The sequence below is a fragment of the Pipistrellus hanaki genome, assembly GCF_964339955.1.
Source record: "Pipistrellus hanaki genome assembly, chromosome: 11".
Taxonomy (NCBI): Eukaryota; Metazoa; Chordata; class Mammalia; order Chiroptera; family Vespertilionidae; genus Pipistrellus; species Pipistrellus hanaki.
In genome coordinates, this window is record NC_140513.1 from 56,876,799 (window position 1) to 56,899,208 (window position 22,410).

Sequence of the window (22,410 nt, forward strand, 5' to 3'; positions counted from 1 at the left end):
AAGTCAGACTACAGGCGGGCGCTGGGAGGAGGGAAGGGGGACCCAGAGGGGGGCTGTGGAGGAAGTGGCGGCCCCCCCAAAACTGAGACCGTTAGTAAGACTGCACCCCAGGACAGCACAGAGCCACAGAGCGCCCTGGGAACACACCTGGTGTGTGCGTGTGTGCATGTGTGTGCATGTGTGTGCGCGCGTACACGGACTGTCCCACCCAGGGCACCCAGGGCTACTTCTGAGGTGGGTTTAGGATGCCCCCCCCCAACCCCCAACCCCCCCCCCCCCTGAGTTTCCTGGGACTCAGGAAAGGGTTCCAGGGGCTCAACAGCTCAAGATAATGGAAAGAAAGAACCTCCCCTCTAAGTGAGATCGCATTTCGCCTCCACCCTGGGGAAGTGATCGCTACCTGCCTCCATCTCCCCTCCTCCCGCGGCGGGTGTGCGGGGACTGCGGGAGGCCCGTCCTACCTGGTCTTCCAGGATGCGGCTGCCGGGCCCGGCGCTCGTTCCGCACCAGCGTCAGCACGAGGGCCACGGCGGCCCGCCAGCCCGGCGCGGCGCTCTGGCCCGCGGGCCGCAGCACTTCCACCACGAACGCCCGCTCGCGCGGGGGGCCGCCCGCGCGCCGCACCCGCACGGTGACCCGGTAGGTGCGCACCATCCCCGGCCGCGGCCCGCGCCGCCCGCCTTTCGGGATCGGAGCCCGAGCCGCTGTGCGCCCGCCCCGCTCACACCTCCGGAGACCACGTGCCGCCCGCCGCCGCCCGCCGAGGGGCCCATCGCCGCCCCCGAGCGCGCGCCCGCCCGCGTCCCCGGCGCGCCGCCCGCCCGCCGGCCGGCCCTCTCCCCCCGGGCCCGGGAGGCGGGCCGAGAGCAGTGCGCGCCCGGCCGGAGCCCGGCATCCCGCTCCCCGCCCCGCCCCCCGCGGCCTGTTTCTGCCCATCGGCGCCCCCTCCCCGCCCCCCGGGCCTCGGCGCCCCGCGCGGTGACAGCTCCCGGTCCTGAAGGCGGACGCCTCCCGGGGCACCCCTCCCCCCCCCCCCCCCCCCCCCCAGCACGCCCGTCACCGGACAGGCCGCCGGGAACCGGCCGCCCGGCGCTTCCGCGGCTGCCAGCCCGCGCCCGGGTCTCCCGCCGCGTTCCCTGCGCCCCTCGCCGAGGGTCTTCCCTGTCTCCAAGCCGGATCATTTGAAAAGAGAAAAAGAAAGAAAGCAAAGCAAAGCGAAGAGCACGTCATGGCGCTCCCCGCCACTCAGGAGGCCAGATGTCAGTTTTGAAATGGCGCTATATCCGAACTCGAGATGTGGGAGAGGAAACCGCTGCTCGCTGCCCTGCGCGGCGCGGGCGGGCCGGAGCCACGGTAGGCAGAGCGGGTCCCTGCTGCGGGGGGAAGGGGTGCGCCCTGTCCCTCCGCTCCCCGCTTTGGCGGTCATTTCAACCCGGCAGTTTTTTTTTTTTAATTTTTTTTTTTTATTTTCGGTTTTAACTTTTAAGCATCTTCCTCTTTCCGCGGCCTCGGTGCTCCCGTCCCCTCCCCTCCCCCGCCAGCTGCTCCCGCGACCCGGGGCTCGGGGGAGGGGCGGGGGGCAACCCCGCGCAGCCTCCCAGCGCCCGGCGCCCTGCACCTCCCGCCGCCTCCGCCCCCTCCGCCGGCTCCCTCTGCCCCCTCCGCCGGCTTCCTCCCGCCAACGCCACTGCACCGGCCCCGCCACTGCACCGGCCCTGCAGGAAAAGTGCGGGGAGGAAAGGAAGAAGCAGCGTGAAGGAGGGTGAGTCCGGGACCCGGAGGAGGCCGGAGGATTTGATTGAATGAGCCCGGCTGCAGACCGCCGGTCCCTGCTCTCGGGGTGCATGCAGCTCGACGGCGAGCTCGCCCGCGGGTGGTGGTGGTGGTGATGGTGGTGGTGACGGTGGTGGTGACGGTGGTGGTGTGGGGGAGGGCGGGAAGTCCAGCCCGGGATTCGCTTTCAGAGTGGCGATGCTGACCGCCGGGTCTGCAGTCGGTCTTGATCCGCCCAGAACCTCGCGGGGCCGGAGGAGGCGAGGCCTGGTCGGTCGCCCGGGAAAGTGAGAGAGGATGTGGGACTCCCGCCCGCCCGCGCCTCTCAGCGGCTGCTTCTGCTCAGTGGCCTACCTGTAGGAGTGGGTCCAGGGCTCCCGAGCGGACGGATCTAGCAGCAGGCTCCCTCGGCTCTATTCCTCACCTCATCTCCAGACCTAATAGCCTAACCCGCTGCTTGCATGAAGCCGGTTAGGGACCAGTCTTGAATAGCCACTCTAACTGTCTTTCTAGACTCTTACAAATGCACCTCTCTGCTCCGCCCCCCTATAGGACTCTCTTAGGGTCCCAGAAGGCCGTGCTTGGTGCTGAGGCGACTCCCAAGTACGGAATGCTTTCCCTCTTCCAGAGGCCATTCCATCACCGTGTTTTGTCTGTCTGCGTGTGCGTGTGTGTGTGTGTGTGTGTGTGTGTGTGTGTGTGTTGTATTGTTCTTAGCACACAGAAATTATCTTATGTGATTGTTTGTCTCGCAACGTAGAATGCAAACTCCACGGGAGCCTGAACCTGTTTTGTCTTGCACCACATCGTTGTACTATTTCCCCTCTCCCCCCCAAGAAAACCTTATACCGTAGATGGACTATTAGAGTTATAAGGAGGGTATTCTGTTTCTGTGGCCAACAGATGAGGGGCAATTTAGGGAGTACGTGGTTCAGAAAAAGCGTCCAATTGCAGCTTTGAATCAGCCTGGTGACAGAATTCCTCTTCCTTGGAGATCCTCTTTTCATTTAAGGCCTTCACCTGATTGGAATAGGCCCACGCACATTATGGAGGACTGTTTGCTTTATTCAGAGCCTATGGACCTAAATATTAATTATATCTTAAAAACAAAACAACAACAACCCATAAAACAACTTCAGAGCAACATCTAGATCAGTGTTTAACCAAGCAATTGGATAACAATTGTTTGTCTACCCAAGTTGACAGATAAAATTAGATCATCACATTACTCCATTATGCCTGAGTTTTATTGCGCCTCAGTTTCCCAGTTAAGTTTAAATTCTGGCATGTCTATGTTGATTGGGCTCGTATAGCTTAATCTATAGCCATTTCCTCTTTACTAAATTTGTTCTGGGGATAAGGTAAGTTGCCCACTTGAGAGGAACGCCATTTGAGTGAGAGGATCCAGTGAGATGGTTATACAGTAAGCTCTGGGTTCAATGAATATAGATTTGAAAATTTAAACTTAAATTCCATCTTGGTTTTCCCCTGCTGCCCAACACCTGTGTTTTGTTAGTTGTGGTATGCAGGGGAATTCTATCTAATTTTAATATTAGACTCAGCAAAATACAATTATGAAGATGAATCTTAGCAAAACAATGAATTTGTGGCATTCCAAAGATTTTTGGCTTATGTGCTATGCAAAAATTGTATGATCAGGGACTGAGCAGTATTATGCATATGCACTTTCACACGTATGTTATCCTCACAGTGGTCTTTTGAATTTGGGGGTACTACCCTTATTTTACAGGTGAGAAAACTGAAGCCCAGAGGGGACTCAAATCTTGAACACTTTAAGGCCAACAAGTGCCAGGACTGGCATCATCAGACTTTTAACTATAAAAGACTGTGGTCTTTCTGTACTGAAGGCCAGAGAGAGTGAGCTATCCCTAGGTCATTGGCTTTTCTTTTTTTTCTTTTAAAAATATATTTTATTGATTTTTTTACAGAGAGAAAGAGAGAGGAACAGAGAGTTAGAAGCATCAATAAGAGAGAATCATTGATCAGCTGCCTCTTGCACACCCCCTACTGGGGATGTGCCCACAACCAAGGTACATGGCCTTGACCGGAATCGAACCTGGGATCTTTCAGTCCGCAGGCTGATGCTCTGTCCACTGAGCCAAACTGGTTTCGGCGGGTCATTGGCTTTTCTTTGCTCTGTTCCTTTGGCCTAAAATAAACCTGACTGTAGATTTCTCTGAGGTTTTGAATTGAGAGAAATGATTATCTATTTTTGGATCAGCAAAATGCACCTCATAGGCAAAGACAGGAAGGCATTTTAACATCATTTGCCTTGTTTCCTCACCTAGCTCTGAACAGGAGTTTTCCCTTAGGTATCTCTCTCTTTTCCTTTTTGTGGTTTTACATATACACTGAATGGCCAGATTATTATGATCTCTGAACGCATAATAATCTGGCCACTCAGTGTTTATCTTATATAATCCTGTATAATAAAAGGCTGATATGCAAATTGTCCCCTCGAACAGGAGTTTGACTAGCAGGCAGGCCATCCAACTGCTCATGTCCCCTCCCCCTGGCCAGGCTGGCTGGACCCTACTCATGCACGAATTAACACACACACACACACACACACACACACACACACACACTGAGTGGCCAGATTATTATGCGTTCAGAGATCATAATAATCTGGCCACTCAGTGTATTGTTCTTTCCTTTGTTTGCTTTTTCTTTCTTAATTTTTAATTTATTACTTTTTAATTAAAAAAAATTTAAACTTTATTGTTAAAAGTATATTTGTCCCGCTTTCTCCCACATCAACCCCTTCTAGCCTACTCCACCCTCCATCCTAGGCCTTCACCATCCTGTTGTTTGTGTCCATGGGTTATGCATATATGCACACAAGTTCTTTGGTTGATCTCTTCTTTCCCTCCCCGCCTTTGCCCTCTTCTACCCATCCTGACCTCCCCCATTTTTGACCTTCTCCAAACTATTATTCATGCCCATAGGGTATGCATATGTTATACAGCTAACCCCTTCGCATTCTTTATTCAGTCACCCCAATTTGGCACCAGTAAATCTGTTCCATGTATCTGTGTTTCTGGTTCCACTGTTTGTCAGTTTATTTTATCTATTAGAATCCACATATAACTGTGATCAAGTGATATTTGGCTTTCTCTGGCTGGCTTATTTCACTTAGCATAATACTCTCCAGGTCCTGTTGAAAAGGGTAAAAGTTCCTTCTTTTATACAGACTAGTAATATTCCAGTGTGTAAATGTACCATAGCTTTTTAATCCACTCATCTGCAGGTGGGCACTTGGGCTGTTTACAGTTCCTATCTATCTATCTATCTATCTATCTATCTATCTATCTATCAAACCTAAGTGACCATTATGACCAAATGACTAGAACAATTGGTTGACCAGTTGCTATGACACCACTGATCACCAGGGGGCAGATGCTTAATGTCGAAGCTACCCCCTGATGCTCAGTGCACTTCCACAGCAACTTCCCATGGCTGGCCAACCTCCCCTGGTTCCTTCCTCCATCACTCCCCCTGACTGTCAGGCCTGATCTGTCTGGCCCTGATTGTCCCAGCTCCAATCAGGACTGGGTGAGATGGCCCTGATCACCAGCCAGACCTAGGGACCTCACCTGTACATGAATTTCGTGCACTGGGCCTCTAGTTTATCCTATCTAATAAAAGAGTAATATGCAAATTGATCATCACTCCAACACACAAGATGACTGCCCTATGTGGTCAAAGATGGTTGCCCCCATGTGGACACAAGATGGCCACCACAATATGCCAGCAGTGGAGGGCAATTGGAAGGACCAGGCCTGAAAGGGAAGGCAGTTGGGGCTAATCAAGCCTGCAGGGGAGGGAAGTTAGGGGTGACCAGGCCGGCAGACAAGGGAAGTTGGGGGTCACTGCACCTGCAGAGAAGGGTAGTTGGGGGGGGACCCAAGCCTGCAGGGGAGGGCAGTTAGGGGCCATTGGGCTGGTAGGGGAGCAGTTAGCCATCAATCAGGCTGGCATGGGAGTAGGTAGGGGGTGATCAGGCTGATTGACAGAAGTGGTTAGGGGCAATCAGGAAGGCAGGCAGGTAAGCAGTTGAGACCAGCAGTCCTTGATTGTGAGAGGGGTCCCATATTGGAGAGGGTGCAGGCTGGGCTGAGGGACACACACCCCCATGCACAAATTTTGTGCACCAGGTCTCTAGTTATAAATAAGGCAGCTGTAAACATAGGGATGCATATATTCTTTCTGATTGGTGTTTCAGAATTCTTATGATATATTTCCAAAGTGGGATATCTGGGTCAAAAGACAGTTCCCATTTCAATTTTTTGAGGAAACTCCATACTGTTGTCCACAGTGGCTGCACTAGTCTGCATTCCCACTTAGGTATCTCTTGATTATCAAAATTACATGAAAAACTTCTCTATTATTACACATGCTCAAACTAAAACCCCCAAAGGTATAAGGTAAAAGACACCATAAGATTTAAGAACTATTTTTGAATATATGACAAAATATTAACTTCTAGAATATATAAATAAATGCATAAAAAAGATAACCCAGTAAAAAATGAGCAAAGGATATAATGGGAAGTTTATAGTAGAGGATATAGAAATAGTCAAGTGCTCAAAAATATAAGAAAATATACTTAATCTTATTTATTAGCAAAGCAATTTATTAGAAACAATGACATATCTATAGGTGTGACAGAAATATAAAGGAGTGGTAATATTAGCAAAGTTGTCAGGAAACAGTTACTCCTATACATTATTTAAACTTGTTGCAATCATTTGGAAGGCAATTTTATAGTATTTAGTAAAATTGTATGTGCATATACTGGTATGTACTCATTGTTTCAGCAATTTTTCTCCTATAACTTACAAGTATGCAAAGATACATATATATTATGGAAATATATATATGTAGTGTACATATTAGTAGGTGGAAAAACTTTATATATATATATATGTAAATGTATACATATATAAACATATATATACTCTGACCAGCAATTCCACTCCTGTAACTCATAAAATTATGAAAAATATATGTCCTATATAATAAAGCCTAATATGCAAATTGTCCCCTTTATCGAGAGTCCTACTGGGAGTTTGACCACTTGCTATGACGTGTGCTGACCACGAGGGGGCAGTGTGAAACATTATTAGGCTTTGGCCACATGGCACTGGCAGCAGGTGGCAGTGGAGGCACTGCAGGCCCCAATGGGCCCTGAAAAAAGTGGGACTGGGGCAGGATGGTGGAGCAGGTGAATGGGTGGCACCAGGCTGAGGTAGATGTGAGCAATTGGTCACCCGGTGGGGGCTGATCGCCCCACTGGTCTGATTGCCCTGCTGCTGCCACTGGGCTCTCAGGTGCTGGGGGAGCTGGGGGGGGGGGCAATGCCCTGCTGATCTGATTGCAGGGAGACCAGCAGTGGCGGTGGTGGGTGGGGCTGCTGCCCTGCTCTCTCAGTGCCTGGGAGCTGGACGGTGGTGGGGTGATTTTGGGGTGATTGGGCCCCCGGTAGGTGGTAGTCAGTTGCAGCTGTGGGGGACAGGTGGCGGAGGGGGGTACCCGGCTGGTAGCCAGCAGGGAGTACCTGGCTGGTTAGCCAGCAGCTGCTAGGGACCCTACCAGTGTACTAATTTTGTGCACTGGGCCTCTAGTCAGTATATAAAAATACAGGGATGGACAAAAGTAGGTTCACAGTTGTGAGTACTAAAAACATGGAGTTTAATATATTATTATAATTGTAACCTGTATGTCTTTTTCCATGAACAATTGTAAACCTACTTTTGCCCTCCTTCCCTGTATGTATACACATTTGTAAGCAAGTATTGAAGATATACATACGTTTACATATTGTATATACGGATTCATATGTATGGAAGGAACTTACACACAGACATACATGTAGAGACTCTGTGTGTGTGTGTGTGTGTGTGTGTGTGTGTGTGTGCGCGTGAGAGAGAGAGAGAGAGAGAGAGAGAGAGAGAGAGAGAGAGAGAGAGAGAGAGTACTGCTAGCCTCAGCAATTTCACTCCTACAAATGGCTACATGTAGCTCATATAAGGATGTAAAAAGATTCTTTAGAGCATCATATGTTGAAGCAAAAAGATGACAAAAAGAAAGGGAAACAATTTATATGTTTGTGGAAAGGAGACTGGTTTTTAAAAATGTGGGTTCATTCATAAAATACAAAACTATGCAGCCGTAAACAAGTGAAAATGTGGCTCTGGCTGGTGTAGCTCAGTTGATTGGATTGTCAACGGTAAAATGAAAGGTGATGGGCTTGATTCCAGTCAGGGCGCATACTCAGGTTGCGGAGTTTGATCCCTGCCTCTATGGAGGCAACCAATAGATCTCTCTCTCTCTCTCTCTCTCTCTCTCTCTCTCTCTCTCTCTCTCTCTCTCTCATCCCTCTCCCTCTCTCTCTTCATCCCTCTCCCTCTCTCTCTCTCTCAAATCAATATATATATATATATAAATTGTATTTATATGTCCTAATAATGGAAGTTGTCAAACATCTATTACTAATCAAAAAAGTAAGTTGTAGAATAGTATGATTCTACTTACATTTTCTAAATGTCAGGAGAGGAGTGTTTATAATTATATGTATCTATATTTCTGGGAGGTTAGTTAAAACTTTTGAAAATTGTAGTTACCCCTGGGAAGTGAGACTGGGGAGCAGGGAGGTTTCAGGAGATTGATTTTTATTTAATTCTGTTTATTTTCTCTTCTACTTGGAAGTTTTCCATGAACAAGAATGTTAAAGTTACAATCACAGACATTTGGGACCCCAAACATAGATATCCCAGTTCTGAAGACCTGAAGTTGGTCAGCAAATATGTATTTAGAATATTTCCAGGGTGATTTTGATATGGCGTCAGGGTTGAGAACCATTCCCCTGTATATTGGCCTGAAATGACGGGTGGGGATAGCATCATTATTGCACAAATATACATATCTGGGCACGAATGTATGGTTAATTAATTAATTAATTTTTTTCTAGAAAGGGGATATTATTAAATTATTTGTTCATTGTAGTATTTAAAGGCTCTTGAAATTCTGGAATAGATCCATATGCAATTATTCTAAATATTAAAGGCAGTTTAGAGATTGGAGAGCAGTAGAGGATGTAAAAATATTTTAGGCAAGGTTATAGTTTATAACTCTAGGTGGCTTGTTGGGAAGAGATACAGGATATTGTAAAGGGTACTGCTGTGCCCTTGAACAGGTGGTAGAGCTCAGCACTGCATAATTCACAGGTGGAATGAGGAGCCATTAGGTATTTCTAACACTTAGCCTTCAGAAGACAACTCCATGTGTTGTCAGTATTTGTTGAGCTCTCTGTGGGTTTGTGAACAGAATACCTTATTTTCTTGGGTATAAGATGTCCCATGTATAAGATGCTCCCCTCTTTTCCAACCCCAAATTAATAAATCAATATTTTAAACATTTTTTCCTGGCTTTTCTCTTAAGGCCTTCTTTTTTGGCATCTTAAGGAGTTGTTCTTCCTGTTTTCTCCACTGTCTGATCATACACTCAGTGGGAGGAGGTCCAAATTGTCTCTCTGAAGTTATGTTTCCATCCTTTTTTGCATAGCTGATTACATTCAGTTTGAATTTTGCAGAGTGAGACAATCGCTTACCGGTATTTATCCTTTTATTTTTTGACATCTTTATGGGCTCAGAAAGCTCCAGTCCTTGTTGCATCTATGCACTCTCCACCTCCACCTCCAATTACAGCATCAGCTGACGTCAGTAACAATAAGGCTCATGATTAGAAGAAGCCTGTTTGACAAGGTATGGGCAGTTAAGCATCCACACCCACGTGGCTCCATCCTCAGCTGACTTTCGTGTATAAGACACCCCTCGATTTTCAGTCTAAGGATTTTAGAAAAAAAAATAGTGTCTTATATATGGAAAAATATGGTACATTGCTTACTGTTTTATTGTATAGATTAGAGGCTCAGTGCATGAATTTGTGTACCAGTGGGCTCCCTTGGCCTGGCCTGCGGGATTGTGCCAAAACAGGCTCTCAGACATCTCTCAAGGGATCCTGGATTTTATTTTTTTTAAAAAATATTTTTATTAATTTTTTACAGAGAGGAAGGGAGAGAGATAGAGAGCTAGAAACGTCGTGAGAGAGAAACATCGACCAGCTGCCTCTTGCACACCCCCTACCGGGGATGTGCCCACAACCAATGTACATGCCCTTGACTGGAATCGAACCCGGGACCCCCCAGTCCGCAGGCCCACGCTCTACCACTGAGCCAAACCGATTTCAGCGGATCCTGGATTTTGAGAGGGCACAGGCCAGACTGAGGGACCCCACCAGTTCACGATTGGGGCCAGGGAGAGATGTAGGACGTTGGCCAGCTGGGAAGGACTGTGGGAGGGCTCCAGGGCATGTCCAGCCCATCTCACTCAGTCCCGATCAGCTAGACCCCAGCAGCAAGCTCACCTACTGGTCTGAGCGTCTTCCCATTGGTGGTCCGTGCACATCATCACAAGTGGTTGAGCAGCCTTAGCATTATCATTAGCATATTATTCTTTGATTGGGTGAATGGCAGATTGGTCTACTGGATACTTAGCATATTAGGCTTTTATTATATAGGATGTTCTGTCTTATAGATGTAATAGCTTAATCTTAAAAACAAAATGCAAATATTTCACTAAGAGATGAGCGAAACCTGAAGAATAATGGCTAACCCTGACATATTTGGTTTGGGACTATTGAAAGTCATCCAAACAGCATACACTCATTACTAGTCCTGAGTCCCACTCTGTTGTTCACCTAGTATCTGGTACAGAAGAAAGTGGAATTCTCAGGAAGACCCATTTTTAGCTAAGGCAAGGAGATGGAGGAATTTGTGAAAGGAAAGAAGAGGGAAGTCTGTTTAAAATTAAAAGGAAATCCAGAGGTCAAATATGAAAGGGTTCAAAGGGAGTATTAGCACCAATCCTATCATAATGTAGAGTACTCAAATAAGAGGACAGTGAAATAGAACATTATGCATTTTGGGAGGAGGCCAGATATGAAAGGGAAATGAAGCATAGTCTAATTACTGTAATTGGTCTTAAAGTTTTGTTTAACTCTCTTGTAAAATATTTTCTGTGCCAGCACTGACTATATCTACTGGGGGTCTAAGCCAAGGGAATGGATTAATAAATGTTTGAGGTTCCTTTGCAAACTTTCAGCACAAATATAGATGGCTGTGAGATAGCATATCATCTTCATACATCTCTCATAGTTATTTTTTGTACCAGCAAAATCTTTGGTTTATATTTAAAACTTCAAATTACTAAATCAGAGTTGGGTGCTCAATTTCGATGTAAATGTTGATTTATATTCCTGTGCTTAATATGGAATCCATGCTAATGATATCTTCATTAGCACCGGCTTCCAAGCAAATTTTCCTTAGTACATATTAATAAAGGGATGATGTATAAAAATTACCATTTCTATAAAGTATTTTTTTCCTTATGCAAGGAATAATATTAAAGTCTTCTGAGTGGGGGATTTAAGAGGCAAGAAAGGAGTCACCCCATTTCTAATAGCTGAATTTGAGAAAAGTTTTATAGAAAATCAAGAGAGTAGGGAATGAGATTTCCATTATTGTAGGTCTGGAAATATTTTACAGATTTCATCAGCATGTGGACCATATATAGTTTGTTTGGTTTGGCTTGATTCATTCTGTTGAACTCTTGACCCATCTTTCACAGAACACTACCATGTTCTTCTTCCTTCTATTCCTTTTGTTGCTGTCTGTTCACCTCATTTTCTCCTTCCTAAAATGGCTGATGTGGACAAATTTAGGTGACACAGAGCTCTTCCCCAATCAGCAGGTTCCTACTACCACCCAGGCAAAATAAGGACCTAAAGTTTCAAGGATCCCAGAAACTACAGTACACCTTTATTATTTATTTATTTATTTATTTATTTATTAAAAATATATATGTATTTTATTGATTTTTTACAGAGAGAAAGAGAGAGGGATAGAGAGTTAGAAACATCGATGAGAGAGAATCATGGAACAGCTGCCTCTTGCACACCCCCTACTGGGGATGTGCCCACAACCAAGGTACATGCCCTTGACTGGAATTGAACCTGCAAGCCCTCAGTCCGAAAGCTGAGGCTCTATCCACTGAGCCAAACCGGTTTCGGCTACAGTACACTTTTAAATAGGTAACAAGAGAGTTACTCATCTTCTAATGACTTCATCTACATATTTTAGCATTTTCTTGCCTTTGTATTTCCTGTTCTAATGTCCCCAAGTTTTTCTTTTGGTTCTAACTCCCACACTAACCCAACTTAGATCAGAATCCCTTGTTGTAGTACTTAAAGACCCACTTTTTTAGAGCATTTGTATCAGCTTTATTTTATAAGTCTATTGGGTCTTCTTGCTTATCTCACTTTAAGAAACTAATTCTTCCTTGGCCAGTGTGGCTTAGAGGTTGAGCACCAACCCATGATCCAGGAGGTCACCGTTCGATTCCTAGTCAGGGCACATGCCCAAGTTACAGACTGGATCCCCGGTGGGGGTAGGGAGGGGTACTGGAGGCAGCCAATCTATGATTATCTCTCATCATCGATGTTTCTATCTCTCTTTTCCCCCTTTTCCCTTCCTCTCTGAAATCAATAAAAACATATTTTAAAAAGGAAATTAATTTTAGTGGATGTGAGTGACATGAAAGAAATGTAAAAAGCATCAAAAAATATCAGAGGTAAGAGGAGAGGAAAAAGACCTTAAAATTAAATTAAGTACTTACTTTGCAAAGTATCTTTTTTGTCTCATTTTCCATAAACTTGTCTGTTATTTTCCAACTAACTGGTGGAGATGGTACTTATACAGATTTTTCCCTCCTAGAGCTCTAGAATTTTAAAATTATGTTTTTCCTTTCCATTCTTCTATCTATATATTTTTCCTTATTTCTCATCTCATGGCAAAATTGTTACTAATATCAGCCCTCACAGTGATAAAATTTTAGTGACGGTATGAAACTTACTAAATTACTAAAAGTAAACACCTACCTTTTATAGATGAGAAAAATTGAGATTAATCAAAGTTACATCATTTAGTAAGTCATGTATTTAAGTAAAGAACCAGTAGTGGAACCTAAGTCTTCTATCTTCCAATCAAGTCTTAATTTCCCTTTTCTTCATCTGCTCTTTTTTTACCTGGGGTTTATATATATTGATAAAACAAAAAACAACAGAATGTTACTGTGATCCACAACCACATTTTCTTAGTTTCCCTTAATATCAAGTTATCATCAGATTGCATAATTTCCTTAAATTAGGAGTGAAATCACATTTCACATTAATTTCAAGGGATTATTTTTCATTAGTCAGCCTCATGCAACTAGCCAATTTGAATGTCTTGGAACTTATTAGAGGAAAAAATAAGGATTTCATAAATCAAATGGATAATTTTAAATTATCAATTGACTTCTTTCATAAAGAATGCTTCTTAGTAATTGTAAAACAATATAAACTTGAAAAATACTATTCTTGTAGTCAGTTATGACTGGGTGCTTACCTGCTAACTACAATTGTATTTTCTGTCCTTATAGCTTAATTTGAAAATGGCGATTTCATTATTTTTGTTCCCAAAGTAATTTTTAGGTCACTCTTTTGGGGGCTGTTCAGGTTGTTGACATTTTAAGATAGATTTAAAAACAATCTGTTCAGAATTGTTAGATATTATAGGAAGAAAAAGTATCCTAGGAACTTATAAGGGAGATCCCATACAAGGCAGAAAAAGTGTTATTGTTTCAAAAAAATTTTAGTTGACTTTATATTTACTATTAATCATTTTTTTGGAGAACAGGATGGTGCAGTGGGAAAACCCCACAAATCAAACCATAGCTTTGGAGCCAGATAGACTTACTTTGCATAACCATGGTGGAATGAATATCTTGGGATCTTTGATAAGCTGCTTGATATCCCCTCATTTATCCTCATATGGGAAATAATACCTCTATCCCAAGATAATTTTAAGTGTTAAGTGAACAAATGTATGTAAAGCATGCCTCACACAAATTATATGTCAATAAATGTTTACATATTTCCCCCAAAAGAAGATATACTCTGATTCTCAATTAAGCTTCCCCAGTAATATATTTATGTGGGGAATAAAGACTTGAGGGAGAGGTGTAGTTTTAAAAATTTAGCTCAAAAGCACCTTTTCTGTTCCCTCTTCTCACACACACACTCTACATGTTAAATCTTTCAATGTATGTGGAACCAGTTCGTATAAATTTTTATTGGTATCACTTAGCAATTATTACAAACAGTGAGAGATGTGAACCCTTTTGAGTCTTTACCATTTCTCAGGAGTTAGTGGTAGGTAAATCCATGCACATACATTTTAAAGCCAATCTACCCCCATCTTGGAGTCCAATCTCTGTTGTTTTTTTCTTTATTAAAGCAGTGAAGTATCAGTTGTTTCAATACTGTAACCAATCAAGCAACACTGGAAATTAAGTCCCAAAGCCGTGCACCTTTAGCAGATATTAAGACATTCCACGAGTCATAATAATCTATTTTCAACAATTTTATAGTCAATCTACTTCTTCAGCAACCACCTGGGAAGTATCTGGAGACAACTTGCTGGCTAAGTGCATGGATCTTGTAGAAGATATTTCACAGTTTGACCCCCTGAGACAGTCTGGTGAAGGACAGAGAAAATGTAACAAATAAATAGGTCAAGCTGGAAAGTAATCCAGGCGTTGGCACTGTGCTGGCCTCATGTGAGAGCTGTAGTTCTTCCTTGTTTCTTTACCCCAATGGCTCTGTTGTTTAGAGTCTGCTCATCAGGATTGTTACCGAAGAACAAAGCAAAGTACAAACTATATCATGAGATCTTTCCAAGTGGCGATTTACAGAGGGTGTGTTTGTATCCTATCCCTATCGTATATACTAGAAGATGAAGCAAACCTAACGGTTCACCTGTACAGTTTAGTCTCCTAAAATGCCCCTCCCAACCTCCTGCCTCCCATCCCCGCCCCCGCAGCATCTTCTTCTGTTGGTTTGATGGTTGAAGTCTGGAACGCAGGAAGCTCTCCTTGGAATGAATAACAAACAGCGCCGTCTTACACCAACTTGAGGCAGGATTTTAGGACATAAAGGCGCATTCGCGGCGGTTCCCATCTTCCCCTCCAGTCACTACCCCGGTGGGTGGCACTGGCTCCAGAACGTCCAGTGAATCCTTGTTTGCAGGTGACTTGCAAACAGAGGACAAAATCTCGCACAACAAGTAAGGCGTAGGGAGCCCACTGGCACCCACATCCTCCTCCGGTCCTGGGTCTCGGCGTCTTCCCTTGGAGCCTCAAGTGCCCAAAGCGCGAAGTGAGGGCTGGCGAGGGGCTCCCTCCAGGTCAGTGCGGCCACCACCTCACCTACCATCCCCCGGAGTCCGATCCCGCTGCCTCCCACTCTGCCCCCATCTCCAGGGCCTTCCAGGACTCCGTGGTCGCACTTTCCCTCCAGGAAACGACAGCTGGGAACGAAACATCGCGCTCCAAAATCTCGCTGAAAACCTCTGGCCCCACCTCTCTGCCTTGGGCTGCGGTTGAGGGTCCAGGGTGGGATCCAGAAAAGTACGTTGCAGCCTCCACTGGACTAGGTCGGGGAGGGGGAATTGGGGAGAAAAGAAAAGTCGTTGCGGGCAGCGGGTGCGCCCGCCCTCAGTCCCCCGCGGTGGCGCGCAGGTAGCGGACGATGTCCCGGTGCCCACACTCCTCAGCCAGGTCCACGGGCAGGCGGCCCCAGGCGTCGCGCACGGCCAGCCGCGCCCCGGCTCGGTGCAGCGCCGCCAGCGTGTCCAGGAAGCCCTCCCGGGCCGCGTCGTGCACCGGCCGCGTGCGGGTGGCGGGGTCCGCGCAGTTGGGGTCCGCGCCGTGGGCCAGCAGCAGCTCGGCCACGCGGGGGCTGCCCATCATCATGACCTGCGGGGCAGAGCAGAATGAAGGTCAGGGCGAGAGGGAAGCGAGAGGCAGGCCCGCGCAGGTCCAGGCAGAACCACTTGAAACATAGGAAGCATCTACTTGATGCACAGGTGCTGCTCACCAGCCCCAGGAATCTGGTTAAGTTTCATTTGTTGAGCAGTATTTCCCCCTCTCCCAATCCCCCCACCCGCTCCAGGTATAGTCTTTACTGAGGTTCAGTTTATTTTTCCAAATATGCAAGAAAGAGCTGATGATAATGTGCTTATCTTCATTGGGAGAAAGAAGAAAAAGGCGGACTTCCATTTAAATATGGCAATCTATTTTGTTGGGTGACTTATAGGTAGAGTTAAGTTTAAAGGCCTTTAAAATCTTAAATTACTTCTCTTGTTCTGTCCTCTCTCCGCAGACATAATCTGTGTCTAAAAATCGTTATTAGGTAGTCAGCTGATGCTGTATCTTAGAAGTTAGAGTAATGCTTTAGGGGAGAACACGAGAAACAACTAAATTTAAAATAAGGCTTACTTTGTTTAATTCTCACAGTAAATCCCCAGTGGAAGGCCTTTGCTTTTCAGTCACATACATCTGTGCTTATAAATGTAATATAGTCCTAAAATTTGAGCCAAAATTGGAGGTATAGGGGAAAAGGCAAAAAAAGACACACATTGTTTATAAAATAATCAAAACCAATTATTTGTTGTTAATAAATGGTTCCCCATTTTAAATATTTAAATTAATGTTATAGAGTAGGCCCAAAGTTTAGAGGGTGGTAGATTTAATGTAACATGTAATTTAATACTATATTTACCTTGTATAGGATTTTATAACATGCTAGGATTTTATAACATTAAATAGTAAATGTTTTGCTATATGAAAAGAACTTGGATGTCAGTAGTTGAATCAGAACAATGCATAACTTAGAAAAAGGATGTTTGGAGCAGTAATCCTAATAGCACCCATGTGTATAAATGCACATTATGCAAACATCTACTTCTTTAACAATAAAACAATTTTTGACAACCAAATATCCAAAGTGGAATTATTTGTTCTTGTGACTTTGTGCTTTAAAATGTACTGTGTAACTGAAAGATAGTATACTAACTTTTTTGTTTTGTTTCATGAATATTAGAAGCATCCAATTCCTTGCTTAAAAACCAAGATAGGTTATCATTCTTACTAGTGGTATAAAGGCTGTTTCACATATAGAGAGGAGGAGGGGGCAAGTGGTTCTTAATATCCCAGGAAATGGTGAATTAAAATTATAAAACATATTTATACAATTATTAGTATAACTGGAAGTCTTTAACAACTACTGTACCATATTTTTGCTACTTTAAATCATCCCTCATTTCTTGTAACACTTTTCTATGAATTCTAAAGGAATTAATAAATATTTTCTTTAAAATCTACTCTATTAGCAAGATCCATTAATAAAAGCTTGGTTGTGAAAGGTACTAATTAAAGTGGAAATAATAAAATGTTGAATAAATGTATTTCAACAATGAAGTGGCTAATTATTTATGAAGACTCTTTATTTAAAAAAGTACCTGACAGTTGCTGCTGGGAATGCTTTTGTAATCCAAGCATTCAGTATGGCAATAAAGCAGTAAAAATCCATAGAACCATTTTTTTTTCTTACATAATGCTCAAGAGATAATGCTAACATTAAAAAAAAAAAAAGGAGTACATATTGTGATTTAGGAACCCTGTCTTGTTCCTTTGTTTAGAAAAAGAATGCAAAGAACTTCATATTGCAGCTTGAAAACTTCACAGTGAGTTTTTCCCCCCCATGTACTCTGATTTTGTGTGATTCTTTAAATCCAATACAGAATGTGTAAGTTGTAATTTATCTCTGATCCCGAGACGGGAGAGGATATACTGATATTTCCCCCATTATTAAAAAGAACAAATTTATGCAGTGGGTTTTTTTATTCCTTTTTTTCTTTTCTTTTTGAAGGATTTTTGGTGGGTGAACACCTGCTTTCCATCTGGGCTCCACACCTCGTGCTAGAGAGAAACAGTGGAGACCCAGGTCCCAGAGGCGCCCCGGGGAGGCCGCGCCCCCGCGTTCGCGCGCCCCCTGCCGACGAGGCCCCGGGCCCCAGGTACCTGGATGGGACGCCTCCCGAAGCCGTTCACTCCGTTGGGATCGGCGCCGGCCTGCAGGAGCTGCCGCACAGCCTCCACCTGCCCCCGCGCCGCGGCGCTGGCCAGACCCATGTCACTGCTGCTGCCGCCTCCGAGCTTGACCTCTTCTTCCCACATTTCGCAGGCGCCAGACAAAATAGGGAGGGTCCGCTGCTGGCCCCTGAGCTTCACCACGCTCTTCGCTCGGTTCCCGCGTCGCCCGGGAGCGCTCTCTCCTCGGGAGAGCCTCGCTGGTTCGTCCCCTTTCGCAGCTCTTTGTCACTTGGCGGCTCGTGCAAAGGTCAAATGTCGTCAAGTCCGGCTTTCCTGGGCGAACGCGAATGAGCGGACGCGCCCAGCTCGCTCCCAGGAAAGGCGCCTGGTGCACGGGCTGCGGCTGCACGGGCTCCTGCACGGCCCCGGCTGCACAGCTGCGGCTGCACCGGCTCCGGCTTCACGGGCAGGAGGAAGCGTAGCAAGTCCCAAGCTCACTTCGGAGCGTCTCTCCAAGTGCTTTGCCAGCAGGGAGTGGAGCCTTTTGGTCCAGCGGGGCGGGGCGTCGGCTCTCCCCACCTCCTTGGGCTCCGCCCCCAGCCCGCCGGCGACTGGCTACAGCGGCTTCCCGGCCGCGAGGACGAAGTAGGGGCGGGGAAGGGGGAGTTGACGAGGTAGGGGCGGGGATGGGGGCGTGGAGCTAGCCCAGACGGTGCTAGGACGCATGCGCCAGACGCATGGCCCTCGGAGGCCCAGGCCTGGCTCGCCCAGAGTCCAGCAAAGTCTTGGCTGTGGAATCAATGTACTCAGCCCCTCCCTCCAGCAGGCGGAGCAGAGTATTTCTATTCCTTCAGCCCCAGGCCCACTGGCTGGTTTCACGCTGGAGATGTTAGTTGCTCCCCGCAGAATCAATGACAGAAAGACACTTAAAATAACTCTGTGTTAAGATGTCTGAAAGTGACAGCTCTGCACCGGTCATGCAGGTTATATTTACCCCCGGGCAGTACTTGAACTTCACTAGCTTCACATCAACCCTAGCAATTTTCTTTTGGGTGTGTCTTTTATTTGAATCAGTATAAGAGAGAACCCCCGAGAATCCTGTTTTGAATGTACTTTTTTACTATTTTTCATCTTTGAGTTATGGTTACACCCATTTAAAACAAAAACAAAACACGACTTTTAGATTGAGGCGTCTAAAAATATAAATATGTATTTTAAGAATCTGAGATCCCACTTTCATGATATTTGGACAGTTTATTTTTGTTTGCACTATTACCTATTAAAACTCAGCAAGCATTTAATTTTTACTTTTCATGAGTAATGTAGAAAATTTATACAGCAATAATGAAACACAATAAAACAGGGGTGTGGTGCTGGCCTGTCATTAAACAGGTTGAACCTGTCATTAAATCCTCTTCTGAAGATTTAAAGGCCAAGTGCTTTTCTTCTTAATCTTCCTAGGTGAGTTTGCATTAATGCATTGCTTCAAAGATTTAACAAGTTATAGCTGATGCTTGATTGAAATAGGAAGGACACCACAAGTTATGTGTCTGCTGCCTAAAAACTACGGGAGAGTGGGTCTCTCCTAACACTGAATCTGTTTTATTTACATCATTTTTGATTCAGAGTGCCGAGGAGGAGGACTCTTAAGGAAGGGCAATTGTTTGCTTACTTACAAAGGAGACTCCATATGTTTCTTCTGGCATGCCTTAGCTGGGACTCCCCTCCCCTCAGGCCTGTAGAATGAGGAAGAGCTTTTTAAAGAAAGGAAGGCCTCTGGGAGTGATAGTTTGGGCTGAAGATACACTGACTTTCAAGAGAGTGGAAATTCACCTGGATGGGGAAGAGAAAGAGGCAGTATTAATAACAATTATTTCCCTCTCACTCTACCCTCATATTTTAGGTTTCAGTTTCTTAGTTCCTCTACCTTTTCATCTTATTGAGCCTCTACTCCTATCTGGAAAGAGAAATTGTCCCTTTTGTTTGTTGATGACTCTATGCCTTCATCTGACCTTTGGGTGAGACAACCCAGTGAGTTGTTTTTGTTTAGTCTTTGGGGCCTGTATCTATGCACTGTATTGGGAATTACAGGTATGTAAGTGGAATTGGAGGAAGAGGAAGAAAGATGGACAGTGAGAAGCCAGAGTCTTTGAAAGGAATGACATTAGTTCTTTGCTAGTCACTCTTTTTGCTAGTCAATCTCAGGGGCTGAGCCACTAGACTGATATAGGTGGATGTGGTGGCAAATGAATTCAGTCCAGGATATCCTTATCAGAATAGCCTAGTTACTCTAAAATTTAGTGCACAGCCAAATGTCACAAGGCAGGCTGTCTTTTATTTATTTTATTTTTTTTTTAAAAAATATATTTTTATTGATTTCAGGGAGGAAGGGAGAGAGACAGACACATCAATGATGAGAATTATTGATCAGCTGCCTCCTGCACGCCCCCTTCTGGGAATCAAGCCCACAACCCCAGCATTTGCCTTGACTGGGAATTGAACCTGTAATCTCCTGGTTCATAGGTCAATGCTCAACCACTGAGCCACACCAGCCAGGTTGCAGGTTGCCTTTTAAAGGCATGTTATTAGGGGAGGCAGAGGAGGGTGAAAGTGGGCATGTTATTAGGGGAGGCAGAGGAGGGTGAAAGCAGTGGCGAGGCAATGGGGACTCCTGCAATAATGTCAACATTGAAACATTTAAATGAAATAGAAATAAAGATGTGTTGTTGGGGACTTTTTTCTAATGGATCCAGTAATTAAATTTAGTTCAACAAAACTTAGTCCAGGAATTCACAGTTGAGTAAGATTTAGGTCCTAGCTTTTAATTAACTTCCCCAATGGCATGGAGAACTAATAAGTAGAGAGTTTCAATTTAATATGATAACTTTACTGAGACTTGTGTTTACAGGGTATTTGGGGAATAAGGAAGAAGGGAACTTAACTCAAGATCCAGGCGCAGCTTAGAAGAGTCTTTAAAGAATGCATTGAAAATTAACTATTTCCTGTCTTCTCACCTTGGATTTCTTTGAAACTTAACAAAAAGGTTAGGAAAAGATAGCCTGAGCCAATCTTTTCTTTTCTTTTCTTTTCTTTTTTTAAATCCTTACCTGATGATATTTTTTCCCCATTGTTTTCCCCCCCCTTATCATTTTATTTTTTAATACATATTTTTATTGTTGGTAGTATAACAAATATCTTCCATCTCCTCTCTTTTCTCCACACTCTTCCCAGCACCTCACCCCCCCCACCCCCATAGCCTGAGTCCATGGGCTATGCATATAAGTTCTTTGGTTTATCTTTTCTTGTCCCCCAAACCCCACATTGAGGTATGGAATAAACTGGCATACCTCAATTGATTTTTAAAAAATAATTATATCTATATCTATATCTATATCTATATCTATATCTATATCTATATCTATATCTATATCTATATCTATATCTATATCTATATATCTATATCTATATCTATCTATCTACACACACATACATACATATGTGTCCTTATTCCCCCACACCTCAATTAATTTTTAGAGAGAATGGAAGGTAGGGAGAAATTTTTTTTTGGGAAACATTGATGTGAGAGAGACACACCAATTGGTTGCCTTCTGCATGGGCCCTGACCAGAGCTGGGGATTGAACCTGCAACCCAGGTACAATGCCCTTGACCAGGAATTGAGTCTGTGATCCTTCAGTACATTGGCCAATGCTCTAACCACTTAGAAACACCAGCCATGGCACTTGAGTCAATTTTTGAGCCACTTTCTTAGGTGGTAGGCATTGTCAGTGTCTGAAAAAGAAAAACTATTTTGGGGTGATGAGATGGAAGATACTTTTTTGTTTGGTTTGGTTGGAAGGAACATAGATAAAAACTGGCAAGACAGGTGAAAAGCCAGTGGGTAGAATGACTGAGACTCTACCATGAGACAGATATGTGAGCTTCGCTAAGCAAGGCCACTGGCAAAGAACTTTGGGCAGGCGAAGTTTTGCCAGGGGTATGCGCGATTGCTAGCACCACGGACAGCGCTTTCCTGCGAAGATTGTCTGGGTGGTCCTAATACTCTCCAGCCTGAGGATTCCTGAGGAAACTTAAAACTTGATTTTCCAAAGCCCTCTCTCCCCTGAAATTAAAAGAGAATCACATGGAAGCCAAAGTGCTCACTCAACATGGTGTCCAAATATTATTGGATTACCCAATATTCTGTATATAAAGAATATTAAATACCCTCTATATTTAAAAGAAGAGAGGAGGCATTTTACTTATTGTTCCAAGTGCTTGACAAGTATTATTTCATTTAATCCTCATAAAACCCTTATGCAACATGCATTTATATCTCAATTTTACAGACAAGACAAAAGTATCAGAGAAGCTAAGTAAGTTGCATTCTAACTAATAATGGAGCTAGCATTTAATCTGTGTGGCTTCAGAGCATCTACTCTTTTCATTATATTGTTTTAGCAGCTGTCATGGTAGGCTTAACTGGAAAAAAAAAGTGCAATAAACTGACTTTTTAATTATTTCCCATTCTATACTGTATTTTCCAGATGGCTTACCTCCCAGCATATCCTTCATATACTTCAA

General features: G+C 44.5%; 1 protein-coding gene and 1 long non-coding RNA gene across 2 annotated transcripts in view; one reads left to right on the forward strand and one right to left on the reverse strand.

The window, feature by feature from the left end:
- Nucleotides 1-933: 933 nt before the first annotated feature.
- The window catches only part of LOC311629751, a 113,876-nt gene continuing 92,399 nt past the window's right edge, over nucleotides 934-22,410 (forward strand). Inside the window, exons 1-2 of the long non-coding RNA XR_014796251.1 lie at nucleotides 934-1,353; nucleotides 1,722-1,762. This is a non-coding gene — a long non-coding RNA (uncharacterized lncRNA). The remainder of the gene's footprint in view (nucleotides 1,354-1,721; nucleotides 1,763-22,410) is intronic.
- On the reverse strand, nucleotides 11,727-18,346 carry LOC311629745 (cyclin-dependent kinase 4 inhibitor B-like). The gene is made up of 2 exons (XM_084898134.1): nucleotides 17,817-18,346; nucleotides 11,727-15,710 (listed from the first exon to the last, which is right to left on the reverse strand). The coding sequence occupies exons 1-2, from the start codon at nucleotides 17,970-17,972 to the stop codon at nucleotides 15,450-15,452; spliced, it is 417 nt and encodes a 138-aa protein (XP_084754260.1). The 5' UTR covers nucleotides 17,973-18,346; the 3' UTR covers nucleotides 11,727-15,449.

Coding starts and splice junctions, on each gene's coding strand:
- LOC311629745 (XM_084898134.1), bottom strand. CDS start 17,972: ATGTGGGAAGAAGAGGTCAAGCTCGGAGGCGGCAGCAGCAGTGACATG. Junction 15,711..17,816: donor TCGGGAGGCGTCCCATCCAG/GTACCTGGGGCC, acceptor TCTGCCCCGCAG/GTCATGATGATGGGCAGCCC.